We start from the raw sequence: 22,271 nt of genomic DNA on the forward strand, positions 1-22,271 counted from the left end.
AGACGAAGTGATAAAACCATTATTTTATATCATAAGAATATTGTATAAATTCAAATTTTCAAAGATTTTAGTTTGAACCCTTTAAAATTCAATTATTTCTAAAAATTCAAGCTATAATGCTTTTAGTATTCAATTAAAATTTGAAATTTTAAGTGAAATTTTTTTTCTAATCAATTTTTATAAGAAAATTTTTCAAGAATTCAATAATATGATACAAAAATAAATAATTTATTAAATAATTGAATATTTTTTAAAATTGGATTTTTATGAAGGATTTTATCAAAATTTTTAAAAATAATTAAATCTTTCGGCGAATTTAAAAAAAAAATTTTAGAATAACAGGATGTCTAACAAGGATTGAGAAAAAAATTCTCTGACTTTTCCGACTTTTCCCTGACGTTTCTTGACTTTTTCCTTGACTTTTTACTGATTTTATTTCTGCTTTTTTGGGACAAAAATATGGAAACTTACATATTTAACAATAAATTAATATCTAATGATAGAAACAAACGGTAATAAAAATCTTTTAAGTTTTGTTAAATTAAAAAAATTGCTAATTAACAAAAAATTTTAATTTTTATAGAAATTTATAGAAATTTCCCTGACTTTGAATGAAATTCTCTGACATTCCCTGAGTTTTCCATGACTTTTCCTTGACAAAAAAATTCCCTGACCGTTAGACACCTTGAAATAAGTGCAATTTTCTATCATTTCATTTAAAATTGTATAAAAAATAATTTAACTTCTGCGATAATTTTTTATATATGTAGGTATATGAAAATAATTGAATTCTTGTAACGAATTTTATTCAAATTTTTTTAAATAATTGAATTTCTCAGAATTGTTTTAAACTTTTTGGAAATAATTCAATTCTATGGAGAAATTTCATTAAAAAATTGAAAATAATAAAAATCTAACGAAAAATTTTATTAAATTTGTTTTAAATAATTGAATTCCTGTGGAAAATTTTATAATTTATGAAAATAATTAAATATTTGCGCAGAGTTAAAAAATATTTTAAATAATTAAATTGCTTCGAAGAATTTTATTTGTGAAAATAATTGAATTCCGGAGAAAAACATTATTATTTATAAAAATAATTCATTTCTTATGAATAATTTTATTTAAATTTTTTTAAATAATAATTGAATTTCACAGAATTTTTTAAAACTTTTTGAAAATAATTAAATTCTATGGAGAAATTTCCTTAAAAAATTGAAAATAATTGAAATCTGACGAAGAATTTTATTAAATTTTTTTAAAAATAATTTTATTTTTTACGAAAATAATTGAATTGTTTTGAAGATTTTTAACTAACATTTTTGAAAATAATTGTATTTTTAGAAAGAATGTTAAATTTTACGAAAATAATTTAATTCTATTATGAATTTCATTATAATTTTTCAAATTTATAAAGCATTTTATTGAAATTTAAAAAAAAATTGGATTCCGGAGAAAAATTTTATTATTTATTAAGATAATTGATTTCTTGAGAAGAATTTTATTCAAATTTTTTTAAATACTTGAATTCCCATAAAAAATTTGTTATTCGTGAAAATAATAGACTTTTTAAGAAGAATTATTGTTTTGAAAATAATTGAATTATATCGGGAAATTTTATTAAAATAGTAGATATTAAAAGTAAATTAAAATGAGGAAATTTTTTGAAAATAATTGAAATTTTGACAAGAATTTTATTCAATTTTTCGAAAATAATTGAATTTCAGAGAAGAATTTTATTATTTATAAAGATAATTGGAATTTTAAGGAGAATTTTTTTAACATATTTGAATTTCTGTAAAGAAGTTTATCACTTTTGAAAATAATTGGATTTCTGTAATCAGTTCTTAAAATTTCTAATTAAGTTAATTAAAAATTGAAATTTCCTAAAATTTCAAATTGAAACCTTTTAAAGTTCATTTATTTATAAAAGTTTTAAACGCAACTCTTTTGAAATCCAATTAATTTTGAAATATTTAAGTAAAATTATTCATTAAATAATTTATAAGTATAATAATTTTATGGTAGTTCGTCAAGAATTGAGTTATTTATAAGTATAATAATTTTATAAAAAGGAAATATTTACCTGCACAGTTGACGACAGGGCTCGAGCAGGAGACGGTGGACTATCGCTGGCCCTCAGTATCAAACTATAAAGAGATTTTCTCTCTCGATCTAATAATTTCCTCGTGTAAACAGTTCCATTTGGTGCAATTTCAAAGTCATTGTCCTCGTCGCCACTCACAATTGAATAGACAACTTTTCCATTGTCCGATGAATCCAAATCTTGAGCAGTCGCCGATAACACCGCGGTACCAATGGTGGCGTTCTCCAAAACTTCAGTGGCATAGGGACCTGGTTCAAAAATTGGTGCATTGTCGTTGAGGTCCACCACGTTACAGTAGACCGTGACTGTGGATGACAGAGCAGGAATTCCACCATCAGTTGCTTGGACAACGAGAATGTAATGCTGAACCTGCGGCAACAGATCAAGAATCTTTTTCAGAATGGTGATCCAACAAGAATCAAGAACAAAGATTTAGAAAACGTCATGCTCGCGATCCTTCATTGATGTCCAATTAAAATTAATATTCGATTTTATCAAAACCTTACCTTGTTAGTAGTTTTTTTTATTCATTACAGAATTTTAGATAAAAAAAATCTACAAAAATACGATTTTCAAAGTCATTTTCTTTTTATTATTTACTGAAAATTATTTATTTGATAATCTTCTCAAGAAAGAAAAATGGTTTTTAAAATCTAATTTGCAATTCTGTCAAGAGTTGAACAACTTCATTACATGAGTAAAATCGGTAAAATTGTAAAATTCTAACAAGCAGAATAATAAATAATGTTTCTTGTGAAATTTCTCGAAACGTATAATAATCTTTGTTAAGAAAAGATTTTATTTATTGGGTATTAAAAAGCAATTTTATTCGAGCGATCTTGATTTTAACTGGCTGCGCGTTGTCAATTATTCAGTGTCGATAAGTTCCAATAAATTAGAGTATGCTTCGCGTATGCCTATCGGGAGTAAAGCGTGTCAGACGTTGAGAGCGTGGGTTTATTGGTATTTTACTGGCAACAAATCTAAGCACAGTGGCGCTAGGAGAAATAAAAACTCTATTTTGTTGCGTGCTTTGCTTTTCTGCTGTAAAGATATTGCTCTCTGTCTCTCCTACGTTGAAATTCTTTCTTTTAACGCCACTCTGAGTAACGGTCATTGTAAAGACATGAATTGGCACTGCCGATCCTCGTCTCGCAAACTAAACTTGGTCTTTTAGAAAAATAATGTTTCCTAATAATTATATACAATTCAAACGACTGCATCGCACAATTTCCGTGTATCACTATTCACTTTGTAAAAATTTCTTTATAATTATTTCGTTCTTTTTAAAAAAAATTTTCAGTAACCTTACTATCTTTTTTTGAGTCTCTTATAACATTTTCGTAAAATGTGTTCTTTCTCAATTTCTTTTTCTTTGTTTTTTCTGTTTCTTTTTTCTTTAAGTTTGTTGCTTCTAAATGAAGACAGCTGAGTTGAGTTTGAAAATATTTCATCAAAAGTCTTTTCATGGCGACAAAATTGTGACGCGTCGCGAAGAAGCCGAAGAACCCGAAGAAGAAGCAAAATTTAGAGGTTATGTTTGTTTCAAGGTTTCAGTTTTAAACGTTTTAAATTTCATATAATTATGTGGAAATACTCAACAAACTTTTTTTAAAATTTATAACACAGCAATTAGGTATAATAATTTTTCCTTCGAATTATATTTTAAATATTTCAAAGCTTTCTTTGCTAAAAGGCGCCCACGAAGGCGCCCGAAATGCCTGAAATGTTTGTTTATTACGAAACGCTTTCTGGTGACAATTTTGGTAACTACTTAATAATAATATGTAAAATTATCCAACTTCCACCAATCAGACTTTCTTTTCTCCCAAGGTAAAAAGGTAAAAAAGAAATTTCCCAAAAGGTAACAAACGAACATAACCTATAAAATTTTGCTTCCTATGTTTTGTTCGCGACGCGTCACAATCATTCTAAATAAAACTCCTTTCCCCGGTACACTTTGTTCATGTCAATCGGAAACAAAATAAATGAAACAGTTCCTGAATCCTGTTTGGTGACTCATAAGGAAAATGTAAAGCCGGTGAAATCGCGGCGAGTGCGCGCATATGAAAAATGTCACCGACAATAAGTTGCTTTCTCGACGCAGTCGGATAAAAATTTGATAAATTTAAATAGCGTTCTTCATAATATAGAATGAGCGTTGTTTTTAAGTTGAGATTCGATCTATGATGTGTGTGTGTCGGGCAATGGGCGCGCACAATGAAAGAAAATGATATTATGGCAAATCGCGATATTTGACATATCGCAATAATGAACGGCGCTGTCGCTGTCTTTATTCTTCTTTGTCCTCTCGCGTATACACATTATATACACTTCTAAAAGATATTTTATCTATCAAATACTTTTAAGGAGATACCAAACCCAGTTTAACTTCTTTTACATTCTCCTGATGAAATATTATTGAACTTTTTTTTTCTCCTTGTCAATTTGATACATCAACTTGGAATGATTGATCAACTAAGAGGCTTTAGATAAAGTTTCAAAAGTCCGCATTGCGACTGTAAATTTATAGTTTTTAAATATAGAGTATATAAAAAAATATGATTTTATCAGGGTTGACAAAAAAAATTTATTTTGTTTTTCCCTGATTTCCAGACAAAATTTTGTCTGTGGTAACCCTGTTTATAATCTATATTTATAATCGTTGTATTAATTATATAGGACAAAAAAGGAATTGAACTAGAGTTTTGAAAAATGTTTTCATTAAAGGTTTGAAACCTGTAATAATTGTATATTGAAAATCCCTTTTTAAAACTGTAACATTATCTTCAACAAGTGAAAGAGAGTCTTTCATTAAGATCAGTTCGGTTGGATGTTGGAATGCATTTTTCGTTGGGTCTTAAAAACTGATTTAAAGTCACGTGACTTAAATGCAAGGTTAAAAAAGTATCTGCATCCATATTTATTTACGAGAGACCTGTCGTTTTGTGAAGAGCGGAACTTGTCTTCGTTCGATAATCGACCATTTGAACTCTATACTTAACGATTTTACAAGGACCGATTTTGGGAGAGCAGCACCTTATTATTTCTGTGTTTCCATTTGATTTTGTCGACGCTTTTGCGAACACATAGACAATAGTTCTCTCTCGGAGAACTGAGTAATAATCTTGGCGTGTATCTCTCGAAGGGCATTTAGTTTGATGAAGGGTTCTATAAACGGCCTTCTGCCCCTGTTGCCTTATACCATCGCCACTTGCCGGTTAGACTTGTTTGCACCCACTTTTTTTCTTTTTTTTTACCTCATTTCTTTTTTAAGCCTGTTACACGATTCAGGGATTAAGAAATCAGAAATGGGATTATCGAGTAGTTAGTCTTGAATATTGTATGTCTTTTGGACACCTCAAAACATTCTAGTGTCAAAAAAGATTTAACCCTTCATTTTCAGGTATATTTATTTATTTATTTTAATCCAGTGTCGTCTTGAAAAATAGTTTGAGTAATGATTGAGCAAACAAGAGTCTTTTTCTTTTTTTCTCCATTTTGAAGAAAAGGGTTGAATTAAAAAGAAATCAATCACTCTCGGAGGAAATAATTTCTCTGGCGAGAGTATAACGATAATAAACACTCAGAGAAGAGATTCAAAGACTCTAAAGTTTGGATATTCTTTTACAACTGTTCATTAGACGCGTGTAGGTGAATCTATAGTGAAAGGTGGAAGTGCTGTGGAAGTGTGCGTGAGAATTTGGACCTCAGCATTGAACTGGCATTAGAAACGTCTGTCGAGCTGCCATGCCGTCGATCAGAGTTAAACCCTAAATTCTAGACCCGTGTTATTTAAACCAAAGAGGTGGTTTAATAGGTGAGCGCCCAGACTTTATACTTGCACTTTTATGCGCTTCTCCGCACGATCGTAAACCTGCATCGCTTCGCAGTTCGCCAAAGACTATCTTCTGGTAATTTATGCAGCTTCGATTTATACTGATTCCTTTCAGTTTCCTTTCCTTTTTATTATTGGAATTAATTTTCATTTTATACTCTTTCAGATGAATAACTCCACGCAGGCAACAATGATTTTAAAAACTCAACAAAAACACTGAAAAACCCAAAAATTTCAATGCAGCTTGTTAAAAATATTCTCTATAAAAAAGTTTCACCAAAATTACCATATTTCCATGAAAAAAGAAGGACAAAAAAAATGGTGTAAGAATCTTTTAATTTTATACTTGAATTCCACTGCTTCTTTTTTTTTTCTTCACTTGGCGTGAAATGCGCCAAGTTTGATTTAAATAAATAAATATTTATACAGCAGTCGCAGGACTCAATTCCGGTCGACGGTCAACAAGGGTTTTACGCAGGTCTGGACCAATTAAACGACAAAATTAATCATTAAGAAAAGAAGGACCAACCTGTTCGTAGTCGAGACTTGCTGTAAGCGTGAATACTCCGGTGTTTGGATTCAGGGAGAACACGTCGTTAGCCCAATCGGAAATCAAGGCGTAACTTAATTGACTGTTCAAACCTTCGGCATCTGCATCCGTTGCAATGACCTGACCAACACGACTTCCTCTTGGCACATTTTCCGGAACATCGAAGGAATAGGCCATCGCTTGAAATACCGGCGCATTGTCATTTGTGTCAGTAACCTGCAAACAAAAAGTGAATACAAATTTTATAATAAATTCCTAGTTGAGTACTTTGTATACTCTATAATTAATTTTAAAAAAGTATAGCAAAAAGTGGCTATCGAAAAATTAAACTAGACGACCAAAAAAATCGTTTTAGACACTTTAGAAAAATTCAATTCCTGCAACGAATTTTATTAATCATGAAAGAATTTAAATTTTTATAAAAATAATTTAATTCTTGCGAAGAATTTTATACTTAAATAATTGATTTCTTTCGACTAATTTTATGCAAATTCTAATATAAATATGTAATTGAATTCCTGAAAAGTTTCTCTTATTCTAAAAGAATTGAATTCTTACGAAGATTATTACAAACAATTTTTTAAATAATTGAATCCTGTTTGGAAATTTTATGAAAATAGTAGATATTAAAAATCATTGAATTGCGTACTTTATTACAATTTTTTGACAATAATTGAATTCCTAAAAAGCATTAAATTATTTACGAAGATAATTGCATTCTTTGAGAACGATTTTATTAGAATTTTTTTAAATAATTGAATTTGAAAGAAGAAATTTATTACTTTTAAAAATAATCGAATTTTCTTGAAGAATTGTATTAGAATTTTTTAAAATAACAGAATTTATACGAAGAGTTTTGTTATTTATAGAGATAATAGTATTTTTTTAGAGGAATTTTATTGAAATTTTTCAAAAGAATTGAAATTTTGCAAAGAATTCTATTGAAATTTTTTTAAATAATTGAATTCCTGTGAAAATTTTATCATTTATGAAAATAATTGAATGTTTGCAAAGAATTTGATTATTTATGAAAAGAATTGATTTTTATCGAAGAATTGTTTTCAAATTTCTGAAAATAATTGAAAATATTATACGAAGAATTTTGTTATTAATAAAAATAATGAAATTTTTAGAAGATTTTTATTTAATTTTAAAAATAATTAAAGTTTTGCAAAGAATTTTATTATTTATAAAAATAATTGGTTTTTCGAGAAGAATTTAATTGAAATTTTGGAAAATAATTAAATGTATATGTGGTATTTTATTAAATTTTTTGGAAAATAATTGAATTTCTAAAAAGCATTTCATTATTTATGAAAATAATAAATTGAATTCTTGTGAACGATTGTATTAGAATTTTTTAAAATCATTCAATTTCCAAGAAGAAATTTATTACTTTAAAAAATATTAAATTCTTGAGATAAATATTGTTAGTTATGAAAATAATTGATATTGAAAAGAATTTTAATAAAATACCTCGAAATAATTGAATTTTAGGGAATAATTTTATTATTTATCTGCATAATTGAATTTTTCGAAGAATTATTTTATGTAAATAATTGAATTCTTGGAAATAATTTTATTATAAAATCTAAAAGAATAATTGAATTATTTCATAAAAATTCAATTCAAATTGTATTTAAAATAATTGATTTTTTTCGAACAATTTTATTAAAATATTTAAAAATAATTGAATTCCTGTGAAAAATTCTAATATTTTTGTAAAGAATTGAATTCTTCCAAAGAATTTAAAAAAAACATTTTTTAAATAATTGATTTTTTTGAGGAATTGAAATTAAATTTTTAAAAATAATTACATTTATTGAGCAATTTCTGTCAAATTGTATTAAAAATAATTAAAATCCTGAAATTAATTTTATTATTTATGAAAATAATTAAATAGTTGCAAAGAATTTTATTAAAATTTCCAAAATAATTGAATTCCTGAGAAGAATTTTTTTATTTATGAAAATAATTGAGTTATTGCGAAAAATTTTAATGAATTGAGCGTCCGGATCGTAGAAGGGCACGTAAATTTTTCTCGAGCGAAATCTAAGTCCCCTGAACACTCAAAATTCAACTTCTGAATTTAAATATTTTAAATACACATCCTTATAGAAAATTGCATTCCGCATCTTTTTTTTGAAATTTTTTTCTATCTATTACCGTTTTCGAAATATTTTCGAAAAACTGTTTTTTTGAAAACTGTAAATTTAATGACATTTTTCACTTCAACTCGCGATATTTCAGACAATTTTAATAATTTTTCAATGAAACAAAAAAGAAAATGCGTCTTAAGGTATTCTACGAATGATAAAAAAAGAAAAAAGTGGTTTTCTTTATAAACAAAATTGTTATTAATTTTTTTTCTTTATTAATGTAAAAATTACAAACTACAATCTTCACGGCTCTCGTTTAACGGACGAATTTTAAGTAACAGAGAACTTTCAGTGAGAAAGTTGTTCACTATGATCCAAAAAAGTTTTCTGGAAAATAATAAGGTTAATAATTAATTAGTGTCGAAATGGTAAATGTTTAAAGTTGCTAGCGACCAAACGCATAGCACGCGTCACTCGCCATAGTTGCTTGGGAGTGTTGTTTCATAGGTTATGGCCAGTGGCGTGTGCTATGCGTTTGGTCGCTAGCAACTTTAAACATTTACCATTTCGACACTAATTAATTATTAACCTTATTATTTTCCAGAAAACTTTTTTGGATCATAATGAACAATTTTCTCACTGAAAGTTCTCTGTTACTCAAAATTCGCCCGTTAAACGAGAGCCGTGAAGATTGTAGTACGTGATTTTTACATTAATAAAGAAAAAAATTAATAACAATTTTGTTTATAAGGAAAACCACTTTTTTCTTTTTTTATCATTCGTAGAATACCTTAAGACGCATTTTCTTTTTTGTTTCATTGAAAAATTTTTAAAATTGTCTGAAATATCGCGAGTTGAAGTGAAAAATGTCATTAAATTTACAGTTTTCAAAAAAACAGTTTTTCCAAAATATTTCGAAAATGGTAATAGATAGAAAAAAATTTCATAAGGAAAAAAGATGCGGAATGCAATTTTCTATAAGGATGTGTATTTAAAATATTTAAATTCAGAAGTTGAATTTTGAGTGTTCAGGGGACTCAGATTTCGCTCGAGAAAAATTTACGTGCCCTTCTACGATCCGGCCGCTCAATTGTTTAAAAAGAATTGGATTTTTTCCTTAAAAAATTTGTTATTTTTAAAAATAATTGAATTCTTCATAAAAATTTTATAAACATTGTGTTAAATAATTAATTTTTTCGATATATAATAAATATTCTGGAAATTTAATTTAAAATAATTGAATTCTTCTGTAAAACTTTGTTTGTGAAAATAATTGAATTTTTCGATTAATTAATTAAAAATAGTATTAAAAATAATTGAAATTCTTTTATGAGTTTTATTATTTATGAAAATAATTCAATTCTTGCTTAGAATTTCAGTAAATTTTTTTAAATAATTGAATTTCTGTGAATAATTTTTTTTATTTATGAAAATAATTGAATTATTGTGAAGAATTGTATAAAAATTTTGTTGAATAATTTATTTTTTCGAATTTTTGTTGTAAATGCTATTCTAAATTAATTGAATTCTTGTGGGTATTTTATTATTTATGCGAAAATAATTGAATTTTGGATGAATTTTACCAATTTTTTTTTAAATAATTGAATTCTTTTGCGAAATTTTATGAAAATACAAGATATTGAAAATAGTTGAATTTCGAATATGTTTTGAAAATAATTGAATCGTTTTAAAGAATTTGATTATATTTTTTGAAAATAGTTTTTTGATTTTTAGTATTAGCGAATTTAAAGTAGTGGAAATTCTCAAAAATTCTTTTAGTGGCTGAAATATAAAAAAAATTCTACTACAAATAAGGTGAAAAAAGTAGTAAATAGTAGGTTTTAGTAGATGAGTGCGAAGCCTTGTGATATACAATATAATTTTTTGTTGTTATTACAGGGGTTTTTCTCCTTTCCTTAAACACATTCCCATGTGAATTTGATTCTAAATTCGAATATTCTGGTATGCTTTCTAGAAAAAGGGACAAAAAGGCCGTGTGACACACCGACTTGGAGGAAACGAAAACGAAAACGATGGGTCCAGTTTGATTGAGGTCTTTGGTAGACGCTGTCAAAAAGGGAGACTAAGAGGGAAGTTTTGTGATAAAAAGTGCCGTAGATTTTGTGACGAAGGGAAAGGAAGGGAAAGACGACATAAGAAAGAGATTGGGAAAGAAGTTGAGAGGATGATGATGATGATGATGATGATGAAAAAGAAGGAGAAGGAGAAGGAAGAAGCAGCAGCAGCAGCAAAAGTGAGGAAGAAAGGGTTGATGGGGGGAGATTCCGCAACTGTCGGCAAAGGTCCTCTTTCATGGACCCAAAGAGCAAACTATGATCGGACTGACATTCCTTTTGCCTTTAAGAGACCCGGACAGATCGGCGGACAATGCTGGAATGGATCTTAAAAGAATTCCAACCATTAAATGTCATAAAGACAATTTTTGCGATTGTACTCCTTGCCGCACTGAATCCGCTCGTTAAACCTCTCGAGTATTAGTTTTTACATCGTCAAAATTTTACGGATGTTTCTAATGAATTATTAGCTCACAAGATTCTGAATCTGTTGAGCAGAAAATAATAGACTGGACATTATTGTTTCTCTTTTTGAGGATGAGTGAGAAGTTCAAAATTCAAATAGATCGTGTGCATAATAACTTGCACAAGAATTATACTTCAAAATTGAAAATCTATTCAATACTAGAAATTACGGTTGTAATTTCTAGAAATAGTTAAATTTCAAAAAGACTTTACTTCCAAAATTCAGTTATGATATTGCTCAAATATTTAAATAAAATTATTCAAATTTTAAATAATTTTATTTAAAAAAAAACTTTAAATATTATTGCAGTCGTAAAAGAAACAAAATTTTCAAAGACTTCAATTCAAAACATGTTGAAATTCAATTATTTCTAAAAATTTACACTATAACACTTCTAATATTTAATTATTATTTAAAATTTTAACTGAAATTCAATTTTAAATCAATTCTATAATTAAAAAGTTCTAAAAAAATTAATATTTCAATTATTGAAATACAAAAATAAATAATTTATTGCATAATTGAATTTTTCTCAAAATTGAATTCTTATAAAGAACTTTATCAACATTTCTTAAAATAATTGAGTTCTTTCGAAGAATTTTAATAAAATTTTTAAGAATAAGTGCATTTTTTGAAGAATTCAGTTGAAATTTAATTAAAATTTTTTAAATAATTAAAATTCAATTAAATAATTGAATTCCTTAGAAAATATTATTATTTATAAAAATAATATACAAAAATAAAATTTGTGAAATTGCAAATTCAATTGTTTCGAAGAAAATAGTACGAAGAATTTAATAAAAATTGTTCTGAAAATAAGTGAATTCTATCCACAAATTTTGTTAAAAACTTTTTAAAAATATTTAAAGTCCAAAACATTTCATTCAAATTTTATTAAAAATATTTGAATTTTTGCGATGAATTTTATTATTTCTGAAAATAATTAAATTCCTGCGAAGAATTTTATTAAAATTGTTAAAAATCCTATAATTAAATAAATTAAGATGAAGAATTTTATTGAATATTCTTAAGGAATTGTTTTAAAATTTTTTTAAATAACAGAATAATTCGAAGTGTTTTGTTATTTATGAAGATAATGGAATTTTTTAGAAGAATTTTATTAAAATTTTTGACAATAATTAAATTTATACCAAGATTTTTATTGTTTATAAAGATAATTGAATTTCTGACAAGAATCTTATTACAAATTTTAAAAATATTTGAATTTTTGCTCAGAACATTATTACATTTTTTTAAATAATTGCATTCTTCAAAGAATTTATTTTAAATTGTATTAAAAATAATTGAAATTAATGAAATTAAATTAATCAAATAATTGAATTTTATCGAGAAACTTTATTAAATTTTTTTTAATTGTTGAATTATTTTTTCTTGCGAAGAATTTTATTATGCGAAAAGAATTGAATTTTTTAAATAATTGAATTCTGTTTGGAAATTTTATGAAAATAGTAGATATGGAAAATTATGGAAATGCGAAAAGTTTTTAAAAATAATTAAATTTTACTTAGAATTTTATTAAAATTTTTGACAATATTGAATGTCTGTGTGGCATTTTATTAAATTTTTTTTGAAAATAATTGAATTCCTAAAAAGCATTTCATTATTTATGAAAATAATTTAATTCTTGCGAACGATTGTATTAGAATTTTTTAAAATAATTAAATTTCCAAGAAGAAATTTATTACTTTTAAAAATAATTAAATTCTTGTGATGACTATTGATGTTAGTTATGAAAATAATTGATTTTGCAAAGAATTTTATTATTTATGAAAAGAATTAAATTTACTCGAAGAATTATTTAAAAATTTTTGAAAATAATTGCAAAGAATTTTATTAGATATTTATAAAAATAATTATTTTTTCAAGAATAATTTAATTGAAATTTTTGAAAATAATTGAATTTATACAAAGAATTTTGTTATTTATTAAGATAATTGAATTTCTGACAAGAGTTTTATTAATAATTTTTAAAATAATTGAATATTTGTAATGAATTTTATTATTTATGAAATTAATTGAATCTTGCACAGAACTTTATTACATTTTTTAAAATAATTGCTTTCTTCGAAGAAATTATTCAAAAATTGTACTAAAAATAATAATTGAAATTAATTAAATTAAATTAATCAAATAATTAAATTTTTGGAAGAATTGTATTAAAATTTTTGAAAATAATTGAATTTATAAGAAGTGTTTTGCTATTTATGGAGTTAATTGAATTTTTTAGAAAAATCTTAATTTTGTTAAAATTTTAAAAAATAATTGAAGTTCTGCGAATAATTTTATGAGAATCTTTGAAAATAATTGGATTTCTGAAAAGAATTTTATTAAAATTCTTGACAGTAATTTTTTTATTTCAACTAATACAAATAGATCTAGAAGTAGTACGCAAATAGTAGCAAATCGTAAAAAAAGTAGCAAATAGTTTATGTAACTAAGTATTATTTTATTTCAAGGATATGGTTTATCAACTTTTGTCAGGGACGGAAATGTAGTTTGAAACTACACTCTTGAAGTATAAATAGAAAAAAAATGAAGACAACCCAACCTAGCTGCATATAACTTAGTTGAAAATGCCTTTGAGCATGAATTTCTTTGAGTCGGAGTTATTTTCTCCCTTGAGCTGCTCATGATTAAAGGAATATTCGCAGAGTAGAGGGAAGGGAAGGGAAGGGGGCTAGATAAAAGGGCTGATTGTTCTTGCGATGGTGATACTGGGAGTTTGCGACGAGTTCAATCGACCCACGCGGGATCAACAGTGCCCTCGGGACTGAAAGGTCATCCGCGACTTCCTGCTCTACCCATTGCCTATTACTCAATGCGATTTTCATGGTGTAGTTTCGCGTTTAGCACGAAAAGCTCCGGGTCACGACTTAGCGACGTCCTGAGATAGATATGGCAGACTCATTCCTCGTGCCCAACCGATTTGATCGATAGGTTCATTTTATTATGAATTATTATTTCCATTAGTCAACACTCTCCGTCAAAGATTTATTTCAATACTTTTGCATATAACATTCCACTTGTTCAGAATATAAATTACTTTAACGCTTTTCAATTTATTAACACGGACTCACAAACAGTGCTTTATAATTAAAATTATAAATTTGTCCAAATAAAATGAACACTTATTGGCATAACGTGTCGATTTCGAATACAAGTAAATAAAAGCATTTCGCAGGTATTAATTTTACCTACACTCGCCTACACTTAAAAAAGAACTCGAGGATGATTGAAATCTCTCATAAGTTTTTATCAAAATTGAAACTTAAGTACAACATTAAATTAATGATGTTTAATGATGGCTGTGAAATTTGTTTGGTATAAAGCTTTTGGTGTACAGAAGCGGATTAGCGAAAGGTTAAGGTCAGATTCTCTCTCTCTCTCTCTCTCTCTCTCTCTCTTTTTCCAAAGAGCGAGCGAGAGAGAGAGAGGGAGGGAGGGAGGGAGAAAGAAAGAGACTGGTTTAACATATATTATTATACTCATGCAATACGATTCGTTTAAGTAGGTCTTGTACTTGATCTCACATCGATTCGAATATAGAAAATAACGTTGATCACTAATGCTAAAGATATCTCAAGCTGATAAGCGAAACCAATCATAAATCAGACTTAGTGTTTCCGTTGCTAAAATCGACTTCAATAGAAACTGTGACATCAAAGAGATAACAAATTGTCCCCAATCAATGATGCTGAATAAAGAGATCTCTTTTAAGAAGTCAAAACAATTTTACATTCTATGTGCCTATCGGAACTTCAAATCTTTGTGTAAAGGGTCAGATTTTATCGCTGTCTCTCTGAATAAATTCCTCTCTATAAATATTATGTGTATCAGGCACTCGCACTCATCTACTAAAACCTACTATTTTTACTATACTTTATTTGCGTTATGCTACTATTTGGGTACTTTTTTTTAGATTTTAGCCACTAAAACCTAAAGGAGATTGGGGTATTGTAGGCCACACTTTTTTTAGCTCAATATCTTACATAAAATTTTTTTTCTTCAAATTGTGCAATTAAATCGCCAAAAACAAGCAACAAATACTTCCCCAAAAAAAGTGTCCCACGATTCCCCAAATGCTTCATTTTACAAAAAGCTTTGTATTATTTATTTATTTTAATTTGATGCAAAATTTCTTTTTGGAGTCAAAGTACCAATGCCACACAAATAATTAAAAAAATATTTTCCATAATTAATTCTTGAAAATCGTTGTAAAAACAATAAAAATATGAACGCCCAAAATAAATATTTGAATGCAATTTTTTAGGTGATTCTTATAGAAAATTCAATTATTTTTTAAAAATAACAACTTTTTCACAGAAATTCAAATCTTTTTAAACATTTTAATAAAATTCTAAGCAAGAATTTAATTATTTTCATAAATAATTAAATTCATCGTAAGATTTCAATTATTTTTAATACAATTTTACAGGAATGGCACAAAAAAGGAATTATTCTTAAAATTTTAATTTCAATTTCTTGAAAAAATCAATTATTTAAAAAAATGTTTTTTTTAAAATTCTTTGGAAGAATTCAATTATTTACAAAAATATTAGAATTTTTTTTACAGGAATTCAATTATTTTCAAATATTTTAATAAAATTGTTCGAAAGAAATCAATTATTTTATGTAAATACAATTTGAATGAAATTTTTATGAAATAATTCAATTATTCTTTTACATTTTAATGAAATTATTCTCAAGAATTCAATTATTTACATAAATAATTCTTCGAAAAAATTCAATTATGTAGATAAATAATAAAATTAGCCCTTAAAATTCAATTATTTCGAGGCATTTTATTAAAATTCTTTTCAAAATCAATTATTTTCATAACTAACATCAATATTTATCATAAGAATTAAATTATTTTTAAAAGTAATAAATTTCTTCTTGGAAATTCAATTATTTTAAAAAATTCTAAAACAATCGTTCACAAGAATTCAATTATTTTCATAAATAATAAAATGCTTTTTAGGAATTCAATTATTTTCAAAAAAATTTAATAAAATGCCACACAGACATTCAATTATTGTCAAAAATTTTAATAAAATTCTTGGCAAAATTTCAAAAATTTTTCAAAAATCTCCTCAATTCTTTTCGCATATATAGCAAAATTCTTCGCAAGAATTCAACAATTAAAAAAAATTAATAAAGTTCCTCGCTAGAATTCAATTATTTGATTAATTTAATTTATATAATTTAAATTATTTTTAATAAAATATTATATAAAATATATATTATTATATAAAATATATATTATATAAAATATTTAATGATATTAATTTAATGAGTTTCAATTATTATTTTTAATTCAATTTTAAATGAATTTCTGAAAAAATGGAAGAATTCTTAAAAATTTCATTACAATTCCTCAAAAGAAATCAATTATTTAAAAAAATGTTAATATAATATTTTTATCAAAATTTACTAATTATTTTCAATACATTTTAAATTAAATTTCTTGAAGGAGTTTAATTCTTTTCAAAAATTGTAATTTGGAATTCTTCGTACGAATTTAAATATTTTTCAAAACAGTTGAATTTGTATTTTTACTAATTTTTTTTTTTTATTATGTTTGTCTATTATTTTCATAATATTTAATTTAATTATTTAATTGATTTAAGTGAATTTAAATTATTTTTAATATGAAAAATGTAATTATTCTTGAAAATTTTATGAAAATTCTTGGAAAAAATTCAATGCTTTAAAAAATTATTTGTAAAAATCTTCGTAAGAATTGAATTATTAAAATTAGTCGAAAGAAATGAATTATTTAAAATTTTTGATGGTGTATTGATATATTTATGCTTATATTTTTTGTGTTTATAGTTGTTGGTTGATATTTATAGAAAACAAATAAAGCACAAAAGGGGAAACAATGCTTAAAATTTACGCTTTTCGTGTATATAATAAATTGAGACTTACCACAATGGTTAAGGTGATATCCGTGTGTTGCACTCCATCGTCAGCACGAGCCCGAAGAATATATTTATCTTTTGTCTCTCGGTCGAGCGCTTCCGCCAAACGAAGTTGACCAGTCGTTGGATCGAGTTTAAAGGGACTGTCGACTTTGTTTTGCAGTAAATTGTTATTTTCTACATTATCGGTTTTTCTATTTGGTACCAGAGTGTAGGTGAGGGTGCCAATTGTGTCGGGGTCGTGCGCTTTCAATACCGTGACAATTGTATTTGGCGGTGCTTCTTCGGAAACTTCGAATCTCCAAGGCTCTGCTCCCCAGGTGGGCGCCACATCGTTCTTGTCCAGTACTGTCACACGCACCTGCGAAAAACAAAATTAAACCCAATTAAACTTCTGCCAAACCCAAATACCAAGATTTACCAAACTACAAAAATCGTAAAACAAAGACAAAACTCAAATCGTAAAACAATGTCAAAACTCAAATCGTAAAACAATGTCAAAACCAAATCGTAAAACAAAGTCGAAACTAAAATCGTAAAGCAAAGTCGAAACCAAATCGTAAACAATTTTCAACAATATTTTTAAAAAGTTCCTAAAGTCCGAGATCCGCAGTCTAAAACTTGTATCAGGCTAAGCGTTGTTAAGATATTTTTAATCTATAAAATCGTTGACAATTTATTTCGTAACACGTGTATATAGTTAACTTCTGAATTTTTTACATACAAGATCGATGAAGAAAAAAAATCTCCCGACGTTATATCATTGAAAAAAAAATATAATAAAAAAAACATGGAGAATTTAGAACGAAAAGATTAAAGATTGATCGAGGAACCAAGAAAAGACGGACGAGGATGTCAAGCTTATATGTAGGTATCCAACTTTTATCGCGCCAAAAGATCGATGAAATATTGTTATAACATTCGTTATGCTATTTCAGTCATTGGCTGTCACCGCAGGATTCAAAGAAACGAAACGGGAAAAATGCGAAATAGTTGTAAATCTCATCGCTATGTGGTCAGAGGGGTCTAAGAACCTGAAATAGTCGGACATTTTTCGTTTACAATATTCTTCTCCTCTGCGATCCAAAGCCAAGATTAGAAACTCTTTTCCTTGTTCATATTTTCAACCCCAAGTCGTATTTTAATCACGTTAACTATACGAACACTTGCCACGTTTAGTCTTATCATAATTGTTTCTCAGATAGAATTCAGTCTCTCAAGTTCTCTTTTTCAATTTTCACAGAAGAGACCGAAGAAACCTTTTCTTCGCTTCCTTTATTTATACAAAGAAATCCCATTAGAAAAAACTGGTATCTTTTCTTTATTTCCTTCCCAAAAGATATTGTTCACCATCAAGTTGGAAAAATGGGAAATTGTGGTGACATAAAGTATCGAATTTATGTATTTCCCCGTAATTTCTACTTTTTAGAGGTACAAACATAATTTAACTACAAGATGGGTTGCGACAAAAATTTTTTTTTTTCCTTGTTGTTTCCTGATTACCATGACAAAATTTTGACGTTTTTCCTGACCCTAAAGAGTATTCTGATTCACTCTAAAAATGATTAGATACTTAAAGACATTTTCTATCACATTTTTACAAATTTCTTCAAAAGTAAAATTATTCGAAAACATCAATAACATCTTTTTTCAATAAATTATTAATTATTATTATTTTTCTATAGGAATTAAAATTCTTCAAAAGATTCAAATTCAAACCTTTTTGAAATTCATTAACTAATAAAAATATTATAAAACAAGAAGATATCGATCACTCAATTTCTTCATGTTTTATAATAATTAAAGATGAACGAGTGATAAAATCGTTATTTTATGTTTTAAGAAAATTGTAACTGCAAATTCTTCAAAATTATTTTCATTATTTCAATTCAATTATTATTTTCTACAATTTTTAACTAAAATTCTTCTTTAAATAAATTTTTTTCAATAATTTAAAAAGAAATTAAAAACAATTAATTCTACAGAACTGTTAGTTAAAAGTATAAAAAATTCAGATTTTCAAAGATTATAATTTTAAACCTTTTCAAAATTCAATTATTTCTACAAATTCACGCTATAATGCTTGTAATATTCAATTATTATCTAAAATTTTAACAAAAATTCATTTTGAAATCAAGTTTTATTAGAAAATTTTAGGAAAATTCAATTATTTAAATACAATAAATAATTTATTTAATAATTAAATGTTTTTTAAAATTTAATTCTCGTAAAGAATTTTATCAACAGCTTTTTAAATATTTGACTTTTGTCGAAAAATTATTAATATAAAATTTTCAAGAATAATTCCATTTAATGAAGAATTCATTTAAAATTGTATTAAAAATAATTGAAATTGAATTAAATTAATTAAATTTTTGAAATAATTGAATTTATATCAGAAATTTTGTTATTTATGAAGATAATGGAATTTTTTAAAACAATTTTTTTGATATTTTTATAAAAATAATTTAAATTCTGCGAAGAATTTTATTAAAAGTTTTGAGAATAATTGACTTTCTCCGAAGAATTTTATTTTGTATGAAAAGATTTGAATTTTTTCGAAGATTGTATTTAAATTTTCGAAAATAATTGAATTTCTACTATGAATTTTGGTATTTATGCAGGTAAATAATTGAATTTTTGACAAGAATTTTATTAAAATTTTTAAAAATAATTGAATATCTGCAAAGAATTTTATAAAAATTTATGTTTAAATAATTGAATTCTTTTGATTAATTGTATGGAAATAGTAAATATTGAAAATAATTGAATTAATAAGAAGAAATTTATAAAAAAAACATTAATTGAAAATAATTGAATTTCGGAACAGAATTATATTATTTATAAAGATAATTGAAATTTTGACGAGAAATTAAAAAAATTTTTGAAAATAATTGAATTTTGGCAAAGAATTTTATTATTTTTTATTTATTTATTCAAAAGCATACGCCGGGCAAAAGCCCAATCGTAATTTGAAAATTGATATTAAATAATAATTTTATTTTTGAAAATAATTTTATTTATATCAGGAATTTTGTTATTTATGAAGATAATTGATTTTTTTAAAACAATTTTTTTGATATTTTTAAAAATAATTTAAATTTTGCGAAGAATTTTATTAAAAGTTTTGAGAATAATTGAAAGAATTGAATTTTTTTTTTTAAGATTGTACTTAAATTTTCGAAAATAATTGAATTTTTACTATGAATTTTGGTATTTATAAAGATAATTGAGTTTTTGACAAAAATATTATTAAAAGTTTTAAAAATAATTGAATATCATCAAAGTATTTTATAAAAATTTGTTTTTAAAGAATTAATAAGAAGAAATTTATAAAAATAAAATTATTTGAAAATAATTGAATTTCGGAACACAATTATATTATTTATAAAGGTAATTGAAATTTTGACGAGAAATTTAAACGAGTTTTGAAAATAATTGAATTTTGACAAAGAATTTTATTATACATACTTTTGAAATTAATTGAATTTCTGCAATCATTTCCCTGACTAATTCTACTTTCCCTGATTTTTCAATGAAATTCCTGACCTGTGGCAACCCTGATTATTAAATTTATATATTCCTCCGTAATTCCTATACTTTTTAGAAAGGTACAAACATAATTTAACTACAATTTATTTAATTTTCTTGAAGACAAAGAGTTTTTTCCCTTCGCTTGGTTTTAAAAAAAGATAATGTCAATTTCAATTATTCCGAAACTATTTCCTTTTCAATAAGAAAAGTTGATAACAGTTACATGAACTTGTCGCTTATAAGTGACCGCAGGAAAAACATTTTCAGGCAGTTAATTTATGTTAACGAAGAAGTGTATATATGTCTATATTATACACACTATCAGACAGTTCAACATGTTCCTTACAAGAAATTATTTCAAGGTTCCTCTCTTAACATATTTAGAAACTGTTATAATTATAAGCCGTTTTATTTATTGCTCTAGTGCAAATCTAATTTTTCATAGTGCTTCCACATTTCTCTCCTGACCTTTTCGAGAGGGTCATTCAAGAGCAATAAAACATGTCGAGAAGCACTATATAATTTTTTACAGTGAATATAATTATTTACACAAATATTTGTAGGAAATTAAATATTGAGAGGTATTGCGCATAGTTGTATTATTACATAAGTTTTAGGTTAGGAAATAAAATATTTAAAAATAGCATATTGTCTGGAAATTTTCGATTGTTTGAAAATATAAAGGTTTTTCGAGTCAAGACTATATAGACAATAAAAATGATTTAATATGTGATAAATTTTTTGCGGTATGACAATTTGTATGACAAGCTCAACCAATCTTTTTTTATGACAGGACACAAAACCAGTTATCCAACCGGTAGGAGCAATTTTTTTTCGCGTACTGAAGGAGCTGCTCCTTTAACGCTCATTACGATGATCATAGAAGAAATTAGTACTATTAGAAGAGTTTTTATCATCCGTTACGAGAAATTAATTCTTTACCGTTTAAAATTAAAAAAGGGACTACAAATTCAAAATATTTGGTCTTTATTTATAATTTGTATTTAAAAACTCTTATATTGAATAATGAAAAATATGTTCTGTTTTTATGAAAGAAGTATATAGGGGATTTATAGAAAGAAATATAAGATTGGTAGTTTTATATTGAATCCAGTTCGGCACAGCATGCTAAGAATTCGTTCGAAACGAAAGGAAAGAAGCCAACCTTCCCGTGTCTACCTTTTTCAGATATACCCTAGCGAAACATTCCAATACTTGCCCACGTAATCCTAATAGACAGGCTTATTTCAAAATGGCACACTTGAAAACTAATTTTCAAAATCGTTCTCATCAAAAATACTAAAAGCATTAATAGTATTTGCCTCATACCTTCCGTAACCGAAATTAGAACTACTTATAGCTTTAATATCATAAGAACGTGAATTAAAAGCAGAAAATGTAATGCTACTAAACAAGTTTTTAATACATTGTTTTTATTAATATCGACATTTTCCCAACACATAATTTTCTGATGTATTAATTTCAGAATGAAATCTGAAAAGGAGGATTCATCGACCTGGGTCGTTTCTAAGTTTATCGTATGAAGAAGATCAAACAACAGGTATAACCCACAAACTGTCAGAGAAAGTCCTACCATCTCGATTCACGATCCTCCTCACAGGCACTCACAGGCACTCACAGGTGGAACGTATAGTAT

At 25.9% G+C, this 22,271-nt stretch overlaps 1 protein-coding gene across 2 annotated transcripts in view; it reads right to left on the minus strand.

Annotated features, from left to right (window-relative positions):
* LOC122511166 (cadherin-related tumor suppressor) overlaps positions 1-22,271 on the minus strand; it is a 152,551-nt gene that overhangs the window by 39,825 nt on the left and 90,455 nt on the right. For both annotated transcript variants that reach the window (XM_043626242.1, XM_043626243.1), the window contains 3 exons: positions 17,088-17,441; positions 6,475-6,711; positions 2,087-2,476 (listed from right to left, as the gene is read on the minus strand). In XM_043626242.1, coding sequence (XP_043482177.1) covers positions 2,087-2,476; positions 6,475-6,711; positions 17,088-17,441 — 981 coding nt within the window. The remainder of the gene's footprint in view (positions 1-2,086; positions 2,477-6,474; positions 6,712-17,087; positions 17,442-22,271) is intronic.

Source organism: Leptopilina heterotoma, unplaced genomic scaffold (assembly GCF_015476425.1).
Source record: "Leptopilina heterotoma isolate Lh14 unplaced genomic scaffold, ASM1547642v1 Lhet_81, whole genome shotgun sequence".
NCBI lineage: Eukaryota > Metazoa > Arthropoda > Insecta > Hymenoptera > Figitidae > Leptopilina > Leptopilina heterotoma.